Source organism: Phyllobates terribilis, unplaced genomic scaffold (assembly GCF_046119375.1).
Source record: "Phyllobates terribilis strain yellow unplaced genomic scaffold, ASM4611937v1 Scaffold_8__6_contigs__length_399053987, whole genome shotgun sequence".
In the NCBI taxonomy this organism is placed as follows: domain Eukaryota; kingdom Metazoa; phylum Chordata; class Amphibia; order Anura; family Dendrobatidae; genus Phyllobates; species Phyllobates terribilis.
The window spans coordinates 62890172-62918043 of NW_027362768.1; the positions used below are offsets into that span (position 1 = coordinate 62890172).

At 43.6% G+C, this 27872-nt stretch overlaps 1 protein-coding gene across 5 annotated transcripts in view; it reads left to right on the plus strand.

Annotated features, from left to right (window-relative positions):
- FAM78B (family with sequence similarity 78 member B) overlaps window positions 1–27872 on the plus strand; it is a 244425-nt gene that overhangs the window by 171478 nt on the left and 45075 nt on the right. For 2 of the 5 annotated variants that reach the window (XM_073643006.1, XM_073643005.1), the window contains exon 2: window positions 16128–16222. The exons of 2 other annotated variants lie outside the window; for them this stretch is intronic. In XM_073643006.1, the coding sequence (XP_073499107.1) occupies window positions 16212–16222 (11 nt within the window). In that variant the 5' untranslated portion in view covers window positions 16128–16211. The remainder of the gene's footprint in view (window positions 1–16127; window positions 16223–27872) is intronic. One more of the 5 variants, XM_073643004.1, reaches the window with a different exon arrangement.

Genomic DNA, 27872 nt, shown 5'->3' on the forward strand with positions numbered 1-27872 from the left:
AATGTTTTATACTACAACATCCGATTATTGCGAAAAGGGTCAATTGGAATTCAATTCTTTACTATGCTACCAAGATTTGCTTTAGACCTAAATCCATGCCTTATAAAATGGGTCAATTGGTACTTTGTTATTCAAAAAGATGTTCCTCAACATTTCAAAGTGCATTTAGCAAGACTGTGGAAGATCAGGGATTTATAAAGTTACAGTGGATGGTTTATCTCAACTACATTTTTACCTGTAATCCATATACTAGACACGGTATTAACTCTGCTAAAGAAGTATTAACTTTTCAAAGGGTGTCATTATAGTTGATTATAGACAGTTATTTATTTGGGGGTAACAATTCTGAAACAATTAAAATAACTTCTAAAATTAAATATTACATTTTAATTTTTAGTAGGTATATCATCTATAAATAATAATAATAAATTATTAGTTTATCACTTTGATGATTCTGGACAAATATTTTCAAGTTTGTATAAAAGCAGTATCAAATATGTACTGTATGTGAGCTAGTATCAATTATACTCATGGCACCATGAGTAGAAATAATTGACTTGATTTCAAATTCTAGGCTCCCTGACTTCATGCCACTGAGCTATAGTTCACCATTCATGTTACGTGATAGTTGGTGCTCAAAGTTTATGCCATAAATAAAAATCTTATGTCTTTTTCTGAAACCCTGTATAAAACATTAGCATGAGGTGAAAAAGAGTCATTTATGTGGCTAATTCATATTGACTTATGCAGAGAATGGTCTGTGCAGTATATGATTGCTACTTTCAAAACTACCTCTCCAGATGCACCTTACCACTTATTGGAAGATGTGTCATCATGTAAGCATAGCCAGGAAATTTTCATCAGTTGATGTTTCTTAAAGTTGTTGTTGAGCAAACTGATTATTAAACCATTGTAAAGTCTTCAAGAAATAAAGAAACTTCACAATTTGCTTGCTGTTAAGGTTCCTTATTGTTCTTGAGTTGTCACATATGGTAGATCCTCACTTCCTGTTACTGTATGTTCAGAGTACAGAGACTTCCTGCCTCTGCTTTGAATGGAATGTAGCGTGTAACTCAGACTGAGCCCAATGCTGAGTGCTTTTCTACCTGTTTAAAATCTATTTTCTCTCTACAGTTTTACAGTCTCTTATTTTACTACCTGTGTATTTAAGGGTTAACTACATTGCACTTAAATCCTCAGGTGTAGCTATACTCACAAGGGGTTAATTAAGGGTGAGGGATCATAATTAAGGGTTTATAGGGGCAGCTGGTTGGGGCATCCAGTCCTTTGGAATTGCATTGAGCTGTAGGTTGGATTCCTGCTAAAGGGAGGGGGGGGGAACAAACATCTTTATATCTTCTTCCTTAGCGAGTGTGAACGAGCTGAGTGTGACCGGAGCGTCAGTGCAAACGTAAGTAAGTGTGTGACTTGTTTTTCAGTGACTTGGATTCAGGGAGTTTGGAAGGGAGGAATTTGGACTGAATTGCTGTCTGTATTTTATTAGGAAATGAGCTTGATTATTGACAATGCTATCCAGTGTACATCTTGCCACATGTATGCAATCCTTGAACAGCCGGTTGTGGGTGCATACTGCTGTGCGAGATGTGTGCACGTTGTGCGTTTGGAAGCCCAGGTACTGGATCTAAATGAGCAGCTGGCAACACTGAGATCCATTGACAATATGGAAAGGAGTCTGCTGCTCACTGAGCAGCGGCTCACTGGGGTAGATGTGGGGGAGGGTGGTAGTAGGGAGCTGCAGGACAGTGAGACGGCTAGCTGGGTGACAGTTAGGAGGGGGGGTAGAGGGAAGAGTGCCAGGGAGGTTAGTCCTGATCTGGCACACCCCAATAAGTTTGCAAAGTTGGCAGATGAGGGGGGTGTCGGTACAGGGGTAGCACTGCTGCAGCAAGGCATGTCCTCTGAAAGCCGGAGGAGTGTCAGCTCCAGTAAGGGGGGAAATAGGAGAGCAGGGCAGGCCAGGCAGGTGCTGGTAGTGGGGACTCAGTTATTAGGGGAACCGATAGGCCAATCTGTCACAAAGACAGAGAACTGTACACAGTATTCTAAGTGTGGTCGCACTAGTGACTTGTATAGAGGTAAAATTATGTTCTCCTCATGAGCATCTATGCCTCTTTTAATGCATCCCATTATTTTATTTGCCTTTGTAGCAGCTGCCTGACACTGGCGACCAAACGTGAGGTTGTCGTCCACCAATACACCCAGGTCTTTTTCAGTTACAGTTTTGCCAAGTGTTTTACAATTAAGCATATAATTATACATTTTATTTCCTCTGCCCAAGTGCATTACCTTACATTTATCCCCATTAAAGCTCATTTGCCATTTATCATTCCAAGCTTCTAGTTTACATAGATCCTCCTGTAATATAAAATTGTCCTCCTCTGTATTGATTACCCCGCAGAGTTTAGTGTCATCTGCAAATATTGAAATACTACTCTGTATGCCTCCTACAAGGTCATTAATAAATATGTTAAAAAGAAGCGGGCCCAATACTGACCCCGGTGGTACCCCACTGTTAACTGAGACCAAGTCTGAGTGTGTTCCATTAATAACCACCCTTTGTTTCCCATCACTGAGCCAGTTCTTAACCCACATACATATATTTTCCCCTATCCCCATTGTTCTCATTTTATGTATCAACCTTTTGTGTGGAACCGTATCAAAAGCTTTTGAAAAGTCCATATACACAACATCCACTGCATTTCCTTGGTCCAGTCCAGAACTTGCCTCCTCATAAAAGCTGATCAGATTAGTTTGACAGGAACGGTCCCTCATAAACACATGTTGATATTGGGCATGAGGTTATTCTTCTTCAGATACTCTAGTATAGCATCTCTTAGGAAACCCTCCAGGATTTTACCCACAGTAGAGGTTAAGCTTACTGGCCTATAATTCCCAAGTTCGGTTTTTGTCCCCGTTTTGAATATTGGCACCACATTTGCTATACGTCAGTCCTGTGGTACAGATCCTGTTATTATGGAATCTTTAAAGATTAAAAATAATGGTCTATCTATGACGTTACTTAATTCCTGTAGTACTCGCGAGTGTATCCCATCCGGGCCCGGGGATTTGTCAACTTTAGTGATTTTTAGATGCCGTCGTACTTCCTGCTGGGTTAAGCAAGTGACATTTAATGGAGAATTTTTGTCATCACTAATCATGTTTTCTGTTATGTGATTTTCTGGTGTAAATACTGTTGAAAAAAAATAATTTAGCATATTGACTTTTTCCTCCTCCTTATCCACCATTTCACCCAGACTATTTTTAAGGGGGCCAACACTATCATTTTTTAGTTTTTTATTATTTATGTAGTTAAAGAATATTTTGGGATTATTTTTACTTTCAGTCTCTCTGTCTCAATCTTTGCTGCTTTGATTTGTTTTTTACAGAATTTATTTAATTTTCTGTATTTATTTAATGCCTCATCACTACCTACTTGCTTTAGTTCTCTAAATGCTTTCTTTTTGAGACTTATTGCGCCCCTTACAGCTCTATTTAGCCATAGTGGTTTCCTCCTATTTCTAGCATGTTTATTCCCATAGGGTATATACAGTCATGGCCAAAAGTTTTGAGAATGACACCAAAATTATATTTTCACATGATCTGCTGGCCTCTGGTTTTTATTAGTGTTTGTCTGATGTTTATATCACATACAGAAATATAATTGCAATCATATTATGAGTACCAATAGGTTATATTGACAGTTAGAATGAGTTAATGCAGCAAGTCAATATTTGCAGTGTTGCCCCTTCTTCTTCAAGACCTCTGTAATTCTCCCTGGCATGCTCTCAATCAACTTTTGGACCAAATCCTGACTGATAGCAGTCCATTCTTGCATAATCAATGCTTGCATTTTGCCAGAATTTGTTGGTTTTTGTTTGTCCACCCATCTCTTGATGATTGACCACAAGTTCTCAATGGGATTAAGATCTGGGGAGTTTCCAGGCCATGGACCCAAAATCTCTATGTTTTGTTCCATGAGCCATTTAGTTATAACCTTTGCTTTATGGCAAGGTGCTCCATCATGCTGGAAAAGGCATTGTTGGGCGCCAAACTGCTCTTGGACGGTTGGGAGAAGTTGCTCTTGGAGGACATTCTGGTACCATTCTTTATTCATGGCTGTGTTTTTAGGCAAGACTGTGAGTGAGCCGATTCCCTTGGCTGAGAAGCAACCCCACACATGAATGGTTTCAGGATGCTTTACAGTTGGCATGAGACAAGACTGGTGGTAGCGCTCACCTCTTCTTCTCCGAATAAGCTGTTTTCCAGATGTCCCAAACAATCGAAAAGGGGATTCATCAGAGAAAATGACTTTGCCCCAGTCCTCAGCAGTCCACTCCCTGTACCTTTTGCAGAATATCAGTCGGTCCCTGATGTTTTTTCTGGAGAGAAGTGGCTTCTTTGCTGCCCTCCTTGAAACCAGCCCTTGCTCAAAGAGTCTCCGCCTCACAGTGCGTGCAGAAGCACTCACACCAGCCTGCTGCCATTCCTGAGCAAGCTTGGCACTGCTGGTAGTCCGATCCCGCAGCTGAAACAGTTTTAAGATACGGTCCTGGCGCTTGCTGGTCTTTCTTGGGCGCCCTAGAGCCTTTTTGACAACAATGGAAGCTCTCTCCTTGAAGTTCTTGATGATGCGATAGATTGTTGACTGAGGTGCAATCTTTGTAGCTGCGATACTCTTCCCTGTTAGGCCATTTTTGTGTAGTGCAATGATGGCTGCACATGTTTATTTAGAGATAACCATGGTTAACTGAAGAGAAACAATGATACCAAGAACCAGCCTCCTTTTAAAGTGTCCAGTGATGTCATTCTTACTTAATCATGACTGATTGGTCGCCAGCCCTGTCCTTATCAACACCCACACCTGTGTTAATGGATCAATCACTAAAACGATGTTAGCTGCTCCTTTTAAGGCAGGACTGCAATGATGTTGAAATGTGTTTTGGGGGTTAAAGTTCATTTTCTGGGCAAATATTGACTTTGCAAGTACAGTAATTGCTGTTAAGCTGATCACTCTTTGACATTCAGGAGTATATGCAAATTGCCATTACAAAAAATGAAGCAGTAAACTTTGGAAAAATTACTATTTGTCTCATTCTCAATACTTTTGGCCATGACTGTATTATGCACAGGTCCTATTCAGGATGCTAATAAATGTCTCCCATTTGCTTTGTGTAGTTTTATGTCTCAGGAAATTGTCCCAGTTTATTGCACTAAGATCATCTCTCAACTGTTGGAAATTTGCCTTCCTGAAGTTTAGTGTCCTTGTAACCCCTCTACTACACATCTTATTAAAGGATGCACGAAAACTTATTATTTTGTGATCACTATTACCCAAGTGACCCCCAACTCGTATATTTGATACGAAGTCTGGCCTGTTGGTTAATATTAGGTCTAGCAGTGCCCCCCTTCTTGTTGGATCCTGAACCAGTTGTGAAAGGTAATTGTCTTTCGTAGTTGTCAAAAACCTATTACCTTTGCTTGAACTACCGGTTTCTGTTCCCAATGTATTTCAGAGTAGTTGAAGTTCCCCATAATAATGACTTCTCCTTGAGTCGCTGCTTCATCTATTTGCTTTATGAGGATATTCTCCGCTGCTTCCATTATTTTTGGAGACTTATAACAAACTCCTATCAGTAATTTATTATTTTTACCCCTTCTCTTATCTCCACCCACAGGGACTCTACATTTTCATTAGATTCACATATATTCTCATGCAAGATGGGTTTTCAGGATGATTTTACATATAAACACCCCCCCCCCCTTGCTTGTTTGTACGGTCATTTCTGAACAGACTATAGCCCTGTAAATGAACTGCCCATTCATGGCTCTCGTCCAGCCATGTCTCAGATATACCCACCATGTCATAATTATTTTCCAACAAAATTCATTCTAATTCCTCCATTTTGTTGGTGAGGCTTCTTGCATTAGTGTACATGCATTTTATGTATCTCTCTGTACCTCTATTCCTTCTTACTATATTGACTGTTCTAACCCCACCCCCAATTTCTTTATTTGTGCCCAGGTCACTATCTGCACTATCTTCCCCACCTATAAAATGAATACCCCCCCAATCCCTAGTTTAAACACTCCTCCAACCTTCTAGCCATTTTCTCCCCCAGCACAGCTGCACCCTCCCCATTGAGGTGCAGCCAGTCCCTAGCGTAGAATCTGTAGCCAACTGAGAAGTCGGCCTAGTTCTCCGGGAACCCAAACCCCTCCTTCCTACACCAGTTCCTGAGCCACTTATTTATCTCCCAATCTCCCGTTGCCTCTCTGGCGTGGCACGTGGTACAGGTAGTATTTCAGAGAATACCACCTTGGAGGTCCTTGCTTTAAGCTTGCAGCCTAATTCCCTGAAATCATCTTTAAGGACCTTCCACCTACCTCTAACTTTGTCATTTGTGCCAATGTGCATCATGACCGCTGGGTCCTCACCAGCCCCTCCCAGTAATCTGTCAACCCGATCAGCGGTGTGCCGGACTCGAGCGCCAGGTAGGCTGCACACTGTTCGACGATCCCTGTCTTTGTGACAGAATGCCCTATCTGTTCCCCTAATAATTGAGTCCCCCACTACCAGCACCTGCCTGGCCTGCCCTGCTCTCCTATTTCCCCCCTTACTGGAGCTGACACTCCTCCGGCTTTCAGAGGACATGCCTTGCTGCAGCAGTGCTACCCCTGTACCAACACCCCCCTCATCTGCCAACTTTGCAAACTTATTCAGGTATGCCAGATCAGGACTAGCCTCCTTGGCACTGTTCCCTCTACCCCCTCTTCTTCCTGTCACCCAGCTAGCTGCCTCACTGTCCTGCAGCTCCCTACTACCACCCTTCCCCACATCTACACCAGTGAGCAGCAGACTTCTTTCCATATTGTCAATGGATCTCAGTGTTGCCAGCTGCTCATTTAGATCCAGTACCTGGGCTTCCAAACGCACAACGTGCACACATCTCGCACAGCAGTATGCACCCACGACCGGCTGTTCAAGGATTGCATACATGTGGCAAGTTGTACACTGGATAGCATTGTCAATAATGGAGCTCACTTCCTAATCGGGATTGCACTAGACAGAAATGTTAGGGAAAAAGAAATGTAAAGAATTAATAAAATGCAGACAGCAATTCAGTCTAAATTCCTCCCTTCCAAACTCCCTGAATCCAAAGTCACTGAAAAACAAGTCACATACTTACTTCCGTTTGCACTTACACTCTGGTCACACTCAGCTCGTTTACACTTGTTCCGTTTGCACTTACACTCCAGTCACACTCAGCTCATTCACACTCGCTAAGGAAGAAGATTTAAAAAGGTTTTTTTTGTTTGTTTTTTTCCCTTTTAGCAGCAATCCACCTACAGCTCAATGCACTTCCACTTGGGGTTATTTAGTTTGGAAAAACGAAGGCTTAGATGTGATCTTATTACTATGTACAAGTATATAAGGGGACAGTACAAAGACCTTTCTACTGATCTTTTTACTTTGAGGCCAGAGACGGGGACAAGGGGGCATCTTCTACGTCTGGAGGAAAGAAGGTTTAATCATAATCACAGACGTGGATTCTTTACTGTAAGAGCAGTGAGACTATGGAACTCTTTGCCGCATGATGTCGTAATGAGTGATTCACTACTAAAATTTAAGAAGGGCATGGATGCCTTTCTTGAAAAGTATAATATTACAGGTTATATATACTAGATTCCTTGATAGGGCGTTGATCCAGGGAACTAGTCTGATTGTCGTATGGAGTCAGGAAGGATTTTTTTCCCCAATGTGGAGCTTAGTGTTTGCCACATGGGGTTTTTTTTGCGTTCCTCTGGTTCAACATGTTAGGCTATGGGTTGAACTAGATGGACTTCCGTCAACCTTAAAAATTATGTTACTATGTAATATGCGAATTTGGGGCTCAGCAGGAGATCTCAGGGCAGTGAGCTCTGATTCTTAATGTTATACGGGTCATGGCCGATGAATCTCAATGTGTACAGAGAGGGAGGGAGAGAGCAGAAGCAACAAGAAATTAATCAGATATGTCATCAGATGATGCCACTTTCCAATGGAAAGCAATTTGCTTTCATCTGCCCTCCTCCACAGCCTCCCAGGAGGAGGGCGGCTGAAAATAGGAATGAGTGGGGAGCTGTTATGGAGTAAGGTTATGGAGGAGTAGGAGCAGCCACGTCAGTGCAGTCCATGCTCTGGTTTTGTCTATTCTGAGACTTTATAGCAGTCTCAAGAAGACAGTTGTTAAGTGGATGGGCCAAAAATCAGCAATCAAGTAGATGCAGTGGGCGGGCAGTGAGAGTGGGCGTTAGGGATGTGTGAGGGCCAATGAATCATGGTAAATGTAGTCTGGATGGTCTGAGGGAGTGCTGGCCCTAAACATTAACTAACTGCATGGATGGAAGCAGGGAGGTGAAGAGGAGCTCAAAATGTAAAAATAAAGGTTACATGTGGTTGCTGGAATCACTATAGGGACTGCAAAATATTCTACATAAACTGTAAGGAACTTAACATAATACAGTAGCTTGCGAAAGTATTCACCCCTTTGTCATTTTTCATGTTTTGCTTCCTAACAACCTGGAATTTCACAGATTGTTTTGAGGGTTTGCGTCAGTTCATGTAAAGAACATACAACTGTGAACATTTGATTTTCTTTTTATTGTGAAGCAAGCAACAAATAGGACAAAATAACTGTGCATAATTATTCACCCCCTAAAGTCAGTACTTTGTAGAGGCCCCTTTTGCAGCAATTACAGCTGCAATTCGCTTTGGATAAATGTCCATGAACTTTCCACATCTTGCCACAGAGATTTTTACCCTTCCTCAAGACAAAACCACTCAAGTGTTGCTTTAGCAGTATGCTTTGGGTCATTGTCTTGTTGGAAGGTGAACCTCTGTCCCAGTCTCAAATCACTGACAGACAAACAGGTTTTGGACAAGTATATCACTGTATTTCTCACTATCCATCTTCCCCTCGATTCGGACCATTTTCCCTGTCCCAGCTGCCAAAAGATATCCCCACAGTATGTTGCTGCCACCACCATATTTCACTGTGGGGATGGTGTTCTTGGGGTGATGAGTAGTGATGAGCGAGCACTAAAATGCTTGGGTACTCATTACTCAGGTCGAGCAAATTGGAATGCTCGATCCGAGCAACGAACCCAAGTCTATGGGAAACTCGAGCATTTTTCCGGCGGTCTGCAGAGGGCTTAAAAATTGTGCAAATTGATGGGAACAGTGCTCTCTGACTCCCAGGTCACTGCTGTCAACAATGTTGTCAGAGTATTACGCCACTTTTACGGACTCATAATAAAACACACAAAAACGAAACCAAAATGGATTTTCCTGGGAAAAATGTTAAGGAGCATCCTTTCCAGGGTAATGACTTGTATATAAGGCAAAATAAATAACCAAAATCAAAAATGTTCCTCCACACTTTCGCTTATGTTCACACGTAGTTTTTTTGATGTATTTTTGCACACTTAAATTGCTTTCAACTGTGAAAAATACATTCACCACTACATGTAATTTTAACATATTTATCTGGCCATGTTGTGTGTGAGACATGATCAGACACATCCTGTTTCATTTCTGAAATTTATGAAGGAGGAACTCTGAAAGTCACAAAGCCTATTTTTATAGGGCCATCAGGCGGCCCTTACTATTCTTAAAGGGCCAGCAGTCAGCCCTCACTATTGTTAGAGAGCCATCAGCCGACTATGCTTTGTTGTTCTCATTATTAAAGATTGTGTCTCCTATACTCTTATTTCATATGCAGTGACTGCAAGGGCTGCCCAAAATTTGTACGCACCCCAATACACCTTTGAAGAGACAAAGAGGAGGGCCTCATTAAATAAAATGATCCCATTGTAAAGGAGTGGGTCTCCTATAGTGATAATGCCCATGCCGTGACTGCAAAGGCTGCCTAAGTTTGTGAAATACCTCAATACCAATTTGAAGACACATAGAGGTGGGCCTCGGTAATAAGTACGACATGTTCCCTTTAGAAAGGATCGTTTCTGTTATACAGTTATTGCGTATGCAATGACTGCAAGGGCTGCCAAAATTTGTGAAAAACCCAATAACAATTTAAAGACACATAGAGGTGGGCCTCAGTAACAAGTACGACATGTTCCCATTAGAAAGGAGTGGGTCTGCTGTACAGTTATAGGGTATGCAGTGAATACAATGGCTGCCAAAATTTGGGAAAAACCCAAATAACAATTTAAAAACACATAGAGGTGGACCTCAGTAACGAGTGCAACATGTTCCCATTAGAAAGGAGTAGGTCTGCTATACAGTTATAGGGTATGCAGTGAGTACAATGGCTGCCAAAGTTTGGGAAAAACCCCAATAACAATTTAAAAACAGAGAGGTGGGCCTCAGTAATGACCTGATTCCTAGAAAGGAGCTGTTCTGCTATCCAGTTATAGGGTATGCAGTAAGTACAACGGCTGACAAAATTTAGGAAAAACCCCAATAACAATTTAAAGACACAGAGATGGGCCTCAGTAACGACATGTTCCTAGAAAGGAGCTGTTCTGCTATCCAGTTATAGGGTATGCAGTAAGTACAATGGCTGCAAAAATGTAGGAAAAATCCCAATAACAATTTAAAGACACATAGAGGTGGGCCTCAGTAACGACATGTTCCTAGAAAGGAGCTGTTCTGCTATCCAGTTATAGGGTATGCAGTAAGTACAATGGCTGCAAAAATGTAGGAAAAATCCCAATAACAATTTAAAGACACATAGAGGTGGGCCTCAGTAACAACATGTTCCTAGAAAGGAGCGATTCTGCTATCTAGTTAAAGGGTATACAGTGAGTACAACGGTTGCCAAAATTTGGGAAAAACCCCAATAACAATTTAAAGACACGTAGAGGTGGGCCTCAGTAATTACATATTCCCATTAGAAAGGAGTGGGATTCCCATACTGTTCTTGCGTATGCAGTGACTGCAACAGCTGTCAAAAATTTGGAGGCACTCCAATGCCCCTTGCAATAGACGTAGAGGAGGGCCTCCTGAAAAAATATTTCCATTATTAGGAAGTGGGTCTCCCAAACTGTTTGCCTATGCAGTGAATGAAACGGCTGCAAAAAAATTGTAGGCACTCCAATGCCCCTTGAAAGAGATGTAGAGTTTCAATGCCCCTTGCAAGAGACATACATATGGTGATATGGTAGATATGGTGGTGATATGGTGGTTGAGGATGAGGAAAAGGACAAGAGCAAATAGACGAAATCAGGAAGCGTATACCTATGTCTGGGTGTGAAGACAGAGGTGCATGGGAATAGAGTTAGACCTCCCCAAAAAAAGACACTGTATTTCAGTTTGTTACACTGCTAACATTTGATGGTGTTGAGAAGTTTGGCCCAATCAAGCCCTAAAAATTCATTTTTATAAAAATCAGCCTGTCAGCATTTTCTGTTGACAGGCGGATGCGCCTATCGGTTATAATTCCACCAGCGGCACTAAAATCCCACTCTGACAAAACGCTAGTGGCACGGCAGGCCAGGACCTCCTAAGCGTAGAGAGCCAGTTCATTCCATCTGTCCAGCTTGGATACCCAATAATTATAAGGCAAAGAGGAATCACGGAGGATGTTGGTACGGTCGGCAAGGTACTCCCTCAGCATCTTCTGAAACTTTTCCCTCCTTGTGAGAGTATCCAGTGCATCAGGGCCTGTGCGATGGGAGGGTCTGAGAATACTGTCCCGGAACTTTGACAGTGTTCCCCTGCCTCTGCTGGATTGGATTTGTGTCTCTCTTGCCTGTACTCTTTTGTTGTCGAACGAACTGTGACCCCTGCCGCCAGCGTTTTCAGATGGGAATTTTTTTAATAATTCCGCAACAAGGGCCTTCTGGTACTGCCCCATTTTATTAGGCCTGTCCGGCATGGGAATAAGAGACAGAAAGTTCTCCTTGTAGCGTGAGTCTATAAGTGTCACCAACCAGTAATTACTGTCACCCAAAATTTGGACAGTGCGAGGGTCACGGGAAATGCAGCGTAACATAAAATTAGCCATGTGTGCCAAACTGCTAACAGGCAAGACTTCCGTGTCCTCACCATGAGGACGACTGACCATGCTCTCCTCCTCCTACTCCTCCCTGTCCTCAGGCCATCCACGCTGAATAGACGGTATGACAGTTGTGCAGGTAGTACCATCTATAGCGCAGGAAACTAACTCCTGTTCTTCCTTCTCCTCTTCCTCATTGTCACCCAATCCACATTGGGATGAGATGAGGCAGGGCTGTGTGGAATCACCCTGTTTGATTCGTGCTCTGCCTGAAAAGTTTTGGAGGTTGGTACATATGCCTGTCATCTATGTTCACTCCTTAGGTCTTATGTGTGGAGTCTGACCTGAATACCGACTGCCTTGTTGATGTTGGTAGTCAACAACTGCCCTCTTCTCCTCACAAATCCTTTCCAACACCTGCAATGTAGAGTTCGAACGCGTGGGGACATCGCACACCAGTCAGTGAGCTGGATGCTGCAAATACTGCTGAAGCACAACAAGGGCGGCGGAAGCTGTAGTTGACTTTCTAAAATGGGCACACGCTGCATACTTTGACAAGCAGATCTGGGTAGGTTTTTAGAAACAGCTGAACCATGAGGTTAAGCACATGGGCCAGTCATGGTACGTGTGTGAACTCGTCTCGCTTCAGAGCCATCACCAGGTTCTGGCCATTGTCACACATGACCATGACTGGCTGTAGGGTCAGCGGTGTCGGCAACAGATCTGCCTGCTCTTTCAGAGCTGTCCACAACTCTTCAGCAGTGTGTGGTTTGTCACCTAAGCATATTAACTTCAGCACAGCCTGTTTCCGCTTTGCTGAGGCAGTGCTGCAGTGCTTCCAGCTTCTGACTGATATGGTCATTTTGGAGATAGAGGCTGAAGAGGAGGAGGGAGGAAGTGCAGGAGCTGTAGAATGTGGGGGCAACCCTGATTGACCCAGGTCCCGCAATCCTCAGCGTCGGGAGGACGTGTTCCATCCCAAGGTCCGACTGGGTCCCGGCTTCCACTATATTAACCCAGTGAGCCATTAGCGAGATGTACCGTACCTGCCCACAAGCACTTGTCCACATGTCCAGATTTATAGGGTCAGCTGTGGACTGCCCTTGTAAGGGCGGGAGCCTTGGGGTCTGAGGGTCAGTCAAGTTTATAGGGACTGACAGGGATAGTCGACTCCTTGGACTCAATGATATGGGCCTTTATGGATGAGGATCTGTTGGAGGAACTCGGAGACCAGCAAATTTGGTGAGATCTTTCCTTATATCCATTGGCCCCACTGTATACAATCATTTCTGGACTTCATTGTCTTGTCCTGTTAAAACATGTTATATATCTTTAAATAGGTATTTATTGATGCCTTTTGCCATTTTTTGACTACTGTCAAGGTATGATCCTACAGTCATGGCCAAAAGTTTTGAGAATGACACAAAAATTATATTTTCACATGATCTGCTGGCCTCTGGTTTTTATTAGTGTTTGTCTGATGTTTATATCACATACAGAAATATAATTGCAATCATATTATGAGTACCAATAGGTTATATTGACAGTTAGAATGAGTTAATGCAGCAAGTCAATATTTGCAGTGCTGCCCCTTCTTCTTCAACCTCTGTAATTCTCCCTGGCATGCTCTCAATCAACTTTTGGACCAAATCCTGACTGATAGCAGTCCAGTCTTGCATAATCAATGCTTGCATTTTGCCAGAATTTGTTGGTTTTTGTTTGTCCACCCGTCTCTTGATGATTGACCACAAGTTCTCAATGGGATTAAGATCTGGGGAGTTTCCAGGCCATGGACCCAAAATCTCTATGTTTTGTTCCATGAGCCATTTAGTTATCACCTTTGCTTTATGGCAAGGTGCTCCATCATGCTGGAAAAGGCATTGTTGGGTGCCAAACTGCTCTTGCACGGTTGGGAGAAGTTGCTCTTGGAGGACATTCTGGTACCATTCTTTATTCATGGCTGTGTTTTTAGGCAAGACTGTGAGTGAGCCGATTCCCTTGGCTGAGAAGCCACCCCACACATGAATGGTTTCAGGATGCTTTACAGTTGGCATGAGACAAGACTGGTGGTAGCGCTCACCTCTTCTTCTCCGAATAAGCTGTTTTCCAGATGTCCCAAACAATCGAAAAGGGGATTCATCAGAGAAAATGACTTTGCCCCAGTCCTCAGCAGTCCACTCCCTGTACCTTTTGCAGAATATCAGTCGGTCCCTGATGTTTTTTCTGGAGAGAAGTGGCTTCTTTGCTGCCCTCCTTGAAACCAGCCCTTGCTCAAAGAGTCTCCGCCTCACAGTGTGTGCAGAAGCACTCACACCAGCCTGCTGCCATTCCTGAGCAAGCTCGGCACTGCTGGTAGTCCGATCCCGCAGCTGAAACAGTTTTAAGATACGGTCCTGGCGCTTGCTGGTCTTTCTTGGGCGCCCTGGAGCCTTTTTGACAACAATGGAAGCTCTCTCCTTGAAGTTCTTGATGATGCGATAGATTGTTGACTGAGGTGCAATCTTTGTAGCTGCGATACTCTTCCCTGTTAGGCCATTTTTGTGCAGGGCAATGATGGCTGCACGTGTTTCTTTAGAGATAACCATGGTTAACTGAAGAGAAACAATGATACCAAGAACCAGCCTCCTTTTAAAGTGTCCAGTGATGTCATTCTTACTTAATCTTGACTGATTGATCGCCAGCCCTGTCCTCATCAACACCCACACCTGTGTTAATGGATCAATCACTAAAACGATGTTAGCTGCTCCTTTTAAGGCAGGACTGCAATGATGTTGAAATGTGTTTTGGGGGTTAAAGTTCATTTTCTGGGCAAATATTGACTTTGCAAGTACAGTAATTGCTGTTAAGTTGATCACTCTTTGACATTCAGGAGTATATGCAAATTGCCATTACAAAAAATGAAGCAGTAAAGTTTGGAAAAATTACTATTTGTCTCATTCTCAATACTTTTGGCCATGACTGTATACAGGGACATAGGCAATTTTTTCAGTTTTTAATATACTTGTTATGTGTATTGTCAATTTGTATTGAGGATTGCCAAATCTTTTATTTTTGGTAGTAAAAGTTAAGTTTTAAATCCACTATAGTTGCTATATATGATTTTGACTTAGCAGCAGCTCTCCCTACTCTGCCTGTTTCCGGCGTAGACTGTGACGAGCCTAGCGACACCAGGTCTTATATAGCCCTGATGACACTATGCGGCCAGCCAATCACTGTAATGCCACAACCAACATGGCTACGGCATTACAGTGCGTGGCAAGTGATCCCTGCATGTTCATTGGCTCAAGAAAGAGCGCCAAACATGTAGGGCGGGGACCCGAGCTCCCGCCCAAGCAATACGCGCCGAGCTTGTTGAGCACCGTGATGTTCGGGCGAGTACTGAGTAGGTCAAGCAGAACGTTCATCACTAGAGCTGTGTTGGTTTGTCACCAGACATAGTGTTTACCTTGGTGGCCAAAAAGTTCAATTTTGGTCTCCTCTGACCACAGTACCTTCCTCCATATATTTGGGGAGTCTCCCACATGTATTTTGGCAAACTCAAAAGGACCTTTACTATTTTTGTGTGTAAGTAAAGGCTTTTTTTCTGCCTACTCTTCCATAAAGGCCACCCTGACTTGTTTGGAGAGCTCCTTGGTCTTCATGGTGTTGTTTGCTTAATGGAGCCTCTTGCTTAATGGGGTTGCAGCCTCTGAGGCCTTTCAGGAAAGGTTTTTATATATTGGCAGAACATGTGACACTGAGGTTGCACACAGGTGGACTTCCTTTCACTAAGCATGTGACTTATGAAGGTAATTGCTTGCACCAGAAATTGTTAGGGGCTTCATAGGAACAGGGATGAATAAATATGCAATTTTTAGTTATTTTATCCTATAAATTAAATTTACGCCTATATTTTTCTCACTTCACTTCACCAACTTAGACTATTTAGTGCTGATGCATCACAAATAAATTGGATTACAAAAATATTTAAACACAGGTTATAATGTAACAAAATAGGTAAAAAGTCAAGGGGGTGAATACTTCCGCAAGCCACTGTATATGTCTCTGTAGTTCATGTATTCAGTTCTGACAGCCTTACAGCTAGCTGAAAGAGCATTCTCTTTTTAGACTTTTACAGTTTCTACGCAAAAAGACCCCAGAAGGTGAGACTGCATGCATATAAAAGAAGAATAATCTTCTGATGAAGTACCGATGAACTGGAGGTACATTGCAATTAGCTGTAAAGGTTATGTACACCTTTGCACATAATTTATCTTCCTTATTCATTTGTTTCTTAACTGAAAATAGTGGTTATTAAAGATTTCCTACAATATTGTTGCTCTAGAGCACACATGTCAAACTCTGACCCATGGGCCAAATCTGACCCTTAGATTGATTATATTTGGCCCCTGACACCGAGGACTATGTGGGGCCATTATACTATATAGAGGATCATGTTGGGACCATTATAATGTTTGGAGGACTATGTGGGGCCCATTATACTGTATGGAGAGCTATGTGGGACCCATTATACTGTATGGAGGACTATGTGGGGCCCATTATACTGTATGGAGGACTATGTAGAGCCCATTATACTGTATGGAGGACTATGTGGGGCCCATTAAACTGTATGGGGGACTATGTGGGGCCCATTAAACTGTATGGGGGACTATGTGGGGCCCATTAAACCGTATGGAGGACCTTGTATGACCCATTATTCTGTATGAAAGACTATGTGGGGCCCAATATGCTGTATGGAGGACTATGTGGGGCCCATTATGCTGTATGGAGGAATATGTGGTGCCCATTATTCTGCATGGAGGACTATGTGGGGCCCATTATTCTGTATGAAGGTCTGTGTGTGGATCACAGTTGGGTGACCATACTTTGCTGTGGGGGTACAGTAGGGTCATCATACCATATGTGTGGAGGGTATTGTGGAGGAATTCACTGTGGGGTCATCATACTGTGTTTGGGGGGGCACTTTTGGTGGCATCATATTTTATTGTTTGTATTATTTATTAATTCAAGTTGTTTTATCCTTTGTTATTACATATTTAAATTAGGCAACTAGACCATATGCTTTTTACTGCTCTTACATAACATATTATATTATTCCAGTATGGCCCATTTGTGATTATGTGCTAATTTTATTCTAAGATCTATTAATTAAAATGTACTTTGTTCATGTGACAAGACCTTTAAGTTTGTTTCCATGTGCAAAGATTTATCATTATATTTGATGATGAGGAAAAATGTCCTCAGTTGTAGATATTTTTTAAGAAACCTCAAGGTTGGCCCTCAACTTTGTCCAAGTTTTTAATTTTGGCCCTCTGTGTATTTGAGTTTGACATCCATGCTCTAGAGCAGGGGTCTCAAACACGCGGCCCGCGGCGGCCCCTGAGGCTGCTTTATGCGGCCCGCAGGCACAGACCCCTTGACGATCCCGACCTGGTCCAAGAGGAGCCGCCGACAGCAGCGCTGAATTGCCACACAGAGACTGTTTCCCAGCACTGCATTTCCAATGCCAGCCGCTGGCCAATCAGAGGCCAGCAGCTGATATCTGCGTGTCGGCGCAGCGAGTATGACGTCATTGCCATATGCAGATGTCAGCTGCTGGCCTCTGATTGGCCGGCGGCTGACATTGGAAATGCAGTGCTGGGAGACGGTCTCTGTGCGGCAATGCAGCGCTGCTGTCGGCGGCTCCTCCTGGACCAGGTCGGGATCGTCAAGGGGTCGGACTCTGTGGTGCCTGCGGGCCACATCTGCAGGAAGGCCGCCGAGGGAACGGAGGACAGGTGAGAATCATCTTTTTTTTTTTCTATTTTATGTGTGTGAAGAACAGCACAGGGGGCACATAGCCACAAGATGGGGACCTGGATGGGGCACATAGCAACAAGAGGGGACCTGGATGGGGCACATAGCCACAGGACGGGGACCTGGATGGGGCACATAGCCACAAGATGGGGACCTGGATGAGGCACATAGCCACAAGAGGGGACCTGGATGGGGCACATAGCCACAAGAGGGGACCTGGATGGGGCACATAGCCACAAGAGGGGACCTGGATGGGGCACATAGCCACAAGAGGGGACCTGGATGGGGCACATAGCCACAAGAGGGGACCTGGATGGGGCACATAGCCACAAGAGGGGACCTGGATGGGGCACATAGCCACAAGAGGGGACCTGGATGGGGCACATAGCCACAAGAGGGGACCTGGATGGGGCACATAGCCACAAGAGGGGACCTGGATGGGGCACATAGCCACAAGAGGGGACCTGGATGGGGCACATAGCCACAGGATGGGGACCTGGATGGGGCACATAGCCACAGGATGGGGACCTGGATGGGGCACATAGCCACAGGATGGGGACCTGGATGGGGCACAGAGCCACAGGATGGGGACCTAGATGGGGCACAGAGCCACAAGATGGGGACCTGGATGGGGCACAGAGCCACAAGATGGGGACCTGGATGGGGCACAGAGCCACAAGATGGGGACCTGGATGGGGCACAGAGCCACAAGATGGGGACCTGGATGGGGCACAGAGCCACAAGATGGGGACCTGGATGGGGCACAGAGCCACAAGATGGGGACCTGGATGGGGAACATTGCCACAGGATGGGGACCTGGATGAGGCACATTAGTACAAGATGGGCGCCAGGATGGGGAACGTTGCCACAGGATGGGGACCTGGATGGGGCACATAGCCACAAGATGGGGACCTGGATGGGGCACAGAGCCACAAGATGGGGACCTGGATGGGGCACAGAGCCACAAGATGGGGACCAGAGCCACAAGATGGGGACCTGGATGGGGAACATTGCCACAGGATGGGGACCTGGATGGGGCACATAGCCCCAAGATGGGGACCTGGATGAGGCAAATTAGTACAAGATGGGCGCCAGGATGGGGAACGTTGCCACAGGATGGGGACCTGGATGGGGCACATTAGTACAAGATGGGGACTTGGATGGGGAACATTACTACAAGATGTTTTCCATTATTACTATATGATGCTAATTGTAAGACAATATTACTGTATGTGGCCAATTGGGGGAAATAAAATTGTAAAAAAAATAAAAAATAAAATAAAGCATGAAAAAATATTGGGCACTAAAAATGCTGTTTTATATGTAAACTAAAGTAAACACAAAAAAGTGCACGTTTATTATCGCCACATCCATAACGACCCAAGCCATAAAAAAATAAACACGGCAAAAATGTTCAAAAGGTGTATACAAAAAAAATGGTATCACTAAAAATGTCACATTGAACAAGGAATGCGGCCCCCCAAATTCAAATTTTTTCCATGTGCGGCCCATATACCCAGCCGAGTTTGAGACCCCTGCTCTAGAGTCTGTGCAGCTTCATTATATAGCTGGCTGTGCTGCTTCTGTTATCGTTCTGACAGTGCAAACTGCTCCTGACTGCTATAGCTCAGAGCTCACATCATCAGCAATACTGAAAGTCTGCTCCCTCTGTTCTATAGGTCCATCCTTTCAGATTAACTCAATGCAATCTCAATGAGCCTTACCAGCATGAGTGTGGGAAGTCATACTTGGCAGAGCAGAATGTATCATAGTCTAGAGAGGAAGGAGAGCAAGCATGGCAGTTTACGGGGAGGGAGGGATCGCACCTGAAGCCTTACTTCATGCAAAAAGGTTTTTATGTTAGATTCAATCCCATAAGACTCCATGGGGCAGATTTTTGAAGCTATTAGTTGCTGAGAAGCATAGAGAGTATGTCCCTTCTTCTAACCACTGTTATGATAGTGTAGCAACTCACTCGGAAAAATAGCTAGCACACTAAAAACTGCAACTGACCCTGCAAGTTACAGTACAGACTAGAGATCCTAGCCCCACAGTCCCTAGTGGTTCCTGCATGAGTTAAGATAACCCTAACCACAGAATAGAAGATGGCAACCCAGACATATGCTGCCTGAAAGGCCGTCGCATGCTTCACATTCCTCCTAAAGAACCAGAGGGCAGAGCAGAGTGCAAATTAACTACAGAAGGGAAAGCGTGCTGAAATAGAAAGAGATCCCAGAGTGAGTAAAACAAACCACGAAATACAAAATAAAGGATTACATACATACTGTTAAAGAATATGCCACCTACTTCCTAAAGAAAAACAGAAGATAGGTGCAGGGTAATAAACATAAACAGCTGAGAGAAACCCTAGCTGGTCTTTCACTGACTGGCTTTAACTACAGCTGTATGGCTGGACATCTAAATGAGACTATCACCAGCAGGAAATACCAGCAGGTGGAAAGCATATAAAGCTTCACCCGAAAGGAGATATTGCAAATTAGTAAATGAAAACACCTGTTACCCTAAAAGACTGAAGCAAGGATAACAGAAACGAAATACCCGGAGAAAATGTGTATCTGTTGTGGCTCGGCAGACAGAGAAGCCAATCATAAAGCACAGGCTCAAGTGTTCAAACCCAGACGCATGACAAATGCTTTAGTTTCCAAACCCTGAAGCAGTTAAAAGAAGTGACATTAGTCTGAACATATGCACAGTAATGTTGTTTTGACATTGCTGTGCACTGTTCATTTTATCGAGCACTGTTGTGTGTGCACTTACCCTTGGACAGTTTTTCAGGTTTCATAAATTTACCTCCGTACACATGCCCGTGCATTCTTGGGGGGAATATGTAGGTATAAACGGGGTCTGGCAGAGTCCATATGGCAGTGCACAGATCCTGTACGACTTCGTTCTCATGGAGTCCTGTAGTAGGGTTCTTACTGACACACTCTTGCACAGCTCTAGACCTGAATACTCAATAGTTAAAATATGCTTTGTGCTTCCATGCTGTGATATGAAATCCTCGCTGTGCTAATTGAGTAAGATTATGTGCAGGTGGATATGCTGGCGTGTATAAATAGCGGTGGAGAACACAGAGTTGATCCAACACTTGATTAGACAGCAAGGAGGGGGTCCTGTTTACTGGCTACACAGAAGAAAAGATATGACAGCACAGACATTAATCTAAAGACAGGGGTGTCATTAACTTATCAGAGCTTTTGTCAGTGAGAAGGTTAAACTGCCTGACAGTAATCACTAGAAACCATTTAAAGTGTAATCTTTTTAGCTACCCAAGGGTTTCCTCCCATAAACTGAATCATAATTGAGTCACAGAAAAGTCAAAGCCATTGATATCAACAAATTTGGCCAACAGTCTAATGTGTATGAAAGCACCGGATATTTTATTGTCTGGGGAAATATTGATCCTGCATGTCTGATTTCGGGCTGCTGATTGTATTGTATCCCGGAAATAAGGGACATGTCTGTTGATGACTCTACGATAGAGAACACATGAGAGCTTGGCCGAAAAAGTGCTTCTGTTTTTTTGTGGGAGAAAAGGCTATCGTACGAACAATTGGCCAAACCTCGTACTTGTTTAAATTTGAAATAGACATACTGTATACTGAGCAGTTAATGACCTCCTGACGAAGCCGCGTCTACAGGCGGTGAAATACGCGTCAAGGCGTCTTCATATCCCTTTTAGGTCCAGCACCATGAATACAGGTAATAAACTACTCTATTGTGCATTATGGTGCACACTGTATGGATATCATAGGTGCATGTGATGAGAGCATAGGATGCAGCAATCTTTGTAGCTATTTATTTATGTAGGCATAGGGTATGGTATTATAGTTATATATTCCCCTATCCATATACCTTTATATCTTGTTATAAGCATAGCATGTTGAGCTGAAATTTGCATACCAACCTAATTGTGCAATATTTATTCATATGTGCTATATTCATATATTTGTATATTCATATATTTATATATACTTTTACGGTATGTATCTTTTGATGTGATCATGTTTATGCTATGTAAGCTGATGCCAATATAATACTGGGATATAGTGTTTTTTTGCTTCTGTTTTCTGTCCATAAGCATTTGTATACTATATATGGTTACCTGGATAGGCTAAGCGCTATTTGTAAAAATAATTAATTGTTAATAATTTTTTATATTATTTTTATATACATATCTCTTGTTTGGAATCGATAGGTTATATATGCTCTGCTTAAAAAGGGGATTGTATTTATATAGAGGACCAATATATGTTCTATGTATACTGAGCAGTGCCTGAAGCAGCACCTCGATGACTGAAAACCTGTGGCTGCCATGAGGAATAAAGGTTATTTTCTCCTGGTAGCCGGGCTTTCAGTGCGGCAGCCGCATGGCTTCTGAACACTATCAACCTGCAGATTAACCCAATATAAAGAAATTTGACATGACAGGTTCCCTTTAAAGAGAATCTGTCAGCAGGTTTTTGCTATGTAATCCGAGAGCAGCATGGTGTAGAGGCAGATACACGTGGTTGGGGTACTGTGAGCAGCCTGCATGGGCTGCACATGTTATCATGGCCTGCAGCATCTCCAGACTTGTCTCCCATCGAGCACATCTGGGACATTATTGGTCAGCAATTTCAAAGGTAGCTGCCAACAGCGGATTTAGATGATTTGTGTGTCCAAGTGCATTCAGCAGAACATTCAGCAAAACATTTGGCAGAACATTTTTCATTATCATATTTCAGAATCATTAATAACTCGATGGCAGCCAATGCGTACAAGTTCGGCTATTTCCGCCTGTGGAGATCATAGTCAAAACTGAATAAATCGAGATGTTTTGAAAATGTTATTTCCATGTTTTGATCATCCAGTATTTCTTTCTCCAGTTCCGTTGTTTCTCCACCTCATATTGGTCAGGATACTCTTTCAATACTTTGAGGCCATGTTCACACGGTCAATATTTGGTCAGTATTTTATATCAGTATTTGTAAGCCAAAACCAGGATTGGAACAATCAACAGAAAAGTACAGTGGGAATGGAAAGTGTTCAGACACCTTTAAATTTTTCACTCTTTGTTTCATTGCAGCCATTTGGTAAATTCTAAAAAAGTTCATTTTTTTCTCATTAAAGTACACTCTGCACCCCATCTTGACTGAAAAAAAAACAGAAATGTAGAAATTTTTGCAAATTTATTAAAAAAGAAAAACTGAAATATCACATGGTCATAAGTATTCAGACCCTTTGCTCAGACACTCATATTTAAGTCACATGCTGTCCATTTCCTTGTGATCCTCCTTGAGATGGTTCTACTCCTTCATTGGAGTCCAGCTGTGTTTAATTAAACTAATAGGACTTGATTTGGAAAGGCACACACCTGTCTATATAAGACCTCACAGCTCACAGTGCATGTCAGACCAAATGAGAATCATGAGCTCAAAGGAACTGCCCAAGGAGCTCAGAGACAGAATTGTGGCAAGGCACAGATCTGGCCAAGGTTACAAAAGAAGTTCTGCATTACTCAAGGTTCCTAAGAGCACAGTGGTGGTCAGTTTGGGACCACCAGAAGTCTTCCTAGACCTGACCGTCCAGCCAAACTGAGCAATCATGGGAGGAGATCCTTGGTGAGAGAGGTAAAGAAGAACCCCAAGATCACTGTGACTGAGCTCCAGAGATGCAGTAGGGAGATAGGAGAAAGTTAAACAAAGTCAACTATCACTGCAGCCCTCCACCAGTCGGGCCTTTATGGCAGAGTGGTCCGACGGAAGCCTCTCCTCAGTGCAAGACATGTGAAAGCCCGCATAGAGTTTGCTCAAAAACAAATGAAGGACTCCCAGACTATGAGAAATAAGATTTTGTGGTCTGATGAGATGAAGACAGAACTTTTTGGTAACAATTCTAAGCGGTATGTGTGGAGAAAACCAGGCACTGCTCATCACCTGCCCAATACAATCCCAACAGTGAAACATGGTGGTGGCAGCATTATGCTATGGGGTGTTTTTCAGCTGCAGGGACAGGACGACTGGTTGCAATTGAAGGAAACATGAATGCGGCCAAGTGCAGAGATATCCTGGATGAAAACCTCTTCCAGAGTTCTCTGCACCTCAGACTTGGCCGAAGGTTCACCTTCCAACTAGACAATGACCCTAAGCACACAGCTAAAATAACAAAGGAGTGGCTTCAGAACAACTCTATGACCATTCTTGACTAGCCCAGCCAGAGCCTAAACCCAATTGAGCATCTCTGGAGAGACCTGAAAATGGCTTTCCACCAGCGTTCACCATCCAACCTGACGGAACTGGAAAGGATCTGCAAGGAAGAATGGCAGAGGATCCCCAAATGCAGGTGTGAAAAACTTGTTGCATCATTCCCAAGAAGACTCATGGCTGTACTAGCTCAAAAGGGTGATTCTACACAATACTGAGCAAAGGGTCTGAATAGTTATGACCATGTGATATTGCAGTTTTTATTTTTTAATAAATTTGCAAAAATTTCTACTTTTTTTTAATAAATTTGCAAAAATTTCTACATTTCTGTTTTTTTCAGCCAAAATGGGGTGCAGAGTATACTTTATTGAGAAAAAAAAATGAACTTTTTAGAATTTACCAAATGGCTGCAATGAAACAAAGAGTGAAAATTTTAACCCCTTTACGACCTTGGGATTTTCCGTTTTTGCATTTTCGTTTTTAGCTCCCCTTGTTCCCAGAGCCATAGCGTTTTTATTTTTTGGTCAGTATGGCCGTTTGAGGGCTTATTTTTTGCGGGCCGAGTTGTAATTTCAAACGCCAATACTAGTTTTACCATATCGTGTACTGGAAAACGGTAAAAAAATTCCAAGTGCGGTGAAATTGCAAAAAAAATGCAATTCCACAGTTGTTTTTTTATTTCTTTCCACGTTCACTGGATGCTAAAACTGACCTGCCAGGTCATTACGAGTTTGTAGACACCAAACATGTATAGGTTCTTTTTCATTTAAGTGGTGAAAAAAAATTCGAAAGTTTGCTAAAAAAAAATGGCACCATTTTCCGAGACTCGTAGCGTCTCCATTTTTTGGGATCTGGGCCGGGTGAGGGCTTATTTTTTGTGCACCGGGCTGACGTTTTTATTGATACCATTTTGGGGTAGATCCGATGTTTTGATCACCCGTTATTGCATTTTATTGCAATGTTGCGGCGACCAAAAAAAGGTAATTCTGGTGTTTGGAATTTTTTTCTCGTTTCGCCGTTTACCAATCGGATTAATTCTTTTTTTATATTGATAGATCTGGTGATTCTGAACTCGGCGATACCAAATATGTGTATGTGGGGTTTATTTTTTATTATTTTATTTTGAATGGGGCAAAAGGGGGGCGATTTAAACTTTTATATTTTTAAAAACATTTATTTTACACTTTTTGCTTGCTTCTATAGTCTCCATAGGAGACTAGAAGCGGCAACTGTCTGATCGCCTCTACTACATAGAGGCGATGAGCAGATCACCTCTATGTAGCACAAATGCTCCTGTGCTATGAGCGCCGACCACTATGTGGCGCTCATATTAATCTTTATATGACAACCACTGGGGTTTGCTGCAGACCCCGGGTTGCCGTGCCCACCCATCAGTGACCCGGAATCACGTGATGGGGTCACCGATGGGCCGGGTAAGTGACGCTCTTCCGGCGTGGCGCTGTTAAATGCTGCTGTCAGAGATTGACAGCGGCATTTAACTGGTTAACAGCCGCGGGTGGATTGTGATTCCATGTGCCAGGTTCAGTGCGGCTCAGCGTTGGAGCCTGTGCTGAACCGGGGGTGATGGCCTGGGGCGTACTAATACGCCCCAGGCCTGTAAGGAGTTAAAGGGGTCTGAATACTTTCCGTACCCACTGTATAATAGAAACACATCACCACTTCTGCATTTTTCACCCACTCCTGGTTTTGGCTTACAAGTACTGATGTAAAATTCTGACCAAGTACTGATAGTGTGAACGTGGTCTGAAAAGTGAAATAACAGCATCTTTCTGGGCACTTCTCTGAAGGGTTTTAGTGCAGAAACATTAAAATGATAGTTTGTAACATCTGATAAATGACTTGTATTGTGAAACTTCAATTGATTAATTGTGTTACTCACATTTTGTAGTTACAGTCTGTTAAAGTAATATATAGTGCTGCAATTGCTGCAGCTTTTATTTTGTAACATTTTTGTAGTACTAGATTCTATAGAATCTCTTATTGTCATGAAAGAATATGCATTGTATGTCTATCGCCAGAATTGGAAAACCTGGAAATAATGAACCAGACATGATGAATATGCCCCAATGTCATGACTGTCAAGTTTAACTTTTTGTACGCTGGAGTAAGATGCTCCAAATTTATTATGTCACGCACGCAGGGGTGGATTAAGAGTAGCAAGGGGCCCGGGCAGTTTAGAAGGCGCGGGCCCCCCACCCCACACCTGATGTATCATGTGACATGTCACATGATCCCCTGTGATAGATCATGTGATAGTTCATGTGAAATTAATTTGGCACAATATTAATTATAATAATTTTTTTTAGGCTGTGTGCCCACTACGCGTTTTTTAAGCGTTTCCGCAGCGGCAATTCCGCTGTGGAAACGCTTATAAAACGCTTGGTAGAAGGTCTGCCATGTTCCCCAATGATAATCCGCATGTGCTGTGCACATGCTGCGGAAATTTCCGCTGCGGATTATCATTGCGGAAAAATCCGCAGCACTAACAATTATTTTGCGGAAGCGCGGCGCTTTCGCCGCCATTGACTTGCATTGGAACGCATGTAATCCGCAAGACTGCATCTGTACATGCAGAATCCATGCGTTTCAATGTGCGGATGGTACCCGGGTTTGGAGAAGAGGAGACTCTCCTCCGGACCCGGGTACCATAGAACCTGTAAAAAAAAGAATAAAATAAAAAATAAATATTATACTTACCTTCTGATGGCCCCCGGTGTCTTTATCCGATGAGTTCTGGCTTGCCGGCAGCTTGCGATGATCTGAAAAGGACCTGCCGTGACGTCATTTAGTCATGTGATGGGTCACGCGACCGCTGACGTCGGTAGGCCATCAGAAGGTAAGTATATATTTATTTTTTACCATTCTTTTACGGTCACACTATATAAATCCATGCCGGTTGCATGGATTTATATAGTGTGACCAAGTTGTCAAGCACTTTCCAAGTGATGCTAAAATCGCTTGGAAAGCGCTTGTCAACCCGCATGCGGAAATGCATGTGAAGAACGCTTCACATCCGCATGTCCCTGGCAGGAAAAACGCATGTACAATCCACATGTACAATCCGCATGCGTTTTTTCTGCCAGGGAGATGCAGAAATGCTCAAAAAAAATCCGGAGCATTTCTGCATCGTGGGCACATAGCCTTACATTAATTGTATGACTCAATATTGAGCACACATAGCCATCTATACACAGCAGGAGGCCGCACGGAGCCATCTATACACGGCAGGAGGCCGCACGGAGCCATCTATACACGGCAGGAGGCCGCACGGAGCCATCTATACAAAGCGGGAGGCCGCACGGAGCCATCTATACACAGTGGGAGGCCGCACGGAGCCATCTATACACAGCGGGAGGCCGCACGGAGCCATCTAGACACAGCGGGAGGCCGCACGGAGCCATCTATACACAGCAGGGAGCCCGCACGGAGCCATCTAGACACAGCGGGAGGCCGCACTGTGCCATCTATACACAGCGGGAGGCCGCACGGCCCCCCTCCAGAGACAGCAGGAGGCCGCACGGCACCATCTATACTCAGCAGGAGGCCGCACGCAGTCACACACACAAACATATACAGACATATATGACGCGCCCCTGGGCCTGTGTCGCGCTGCGTTGCGCACGCGGGAGCTTACCCGGAGCCGGATCTCTTGAGGGTTGTAGTCTCGTGGCGGTGACCCGGTCCGTGCCCAGGGAGTCAGACTAAGTGGCGCTGTATCAGCGGTAGATGTAGGACGACTACGCCACCCGTTGAATGCAGCTATGGAGCTGCTGCTGCAGGGCAGACCGCTGAGGCCGGTGGTAGGATAGTGCAGCGTAGATGGTATAAC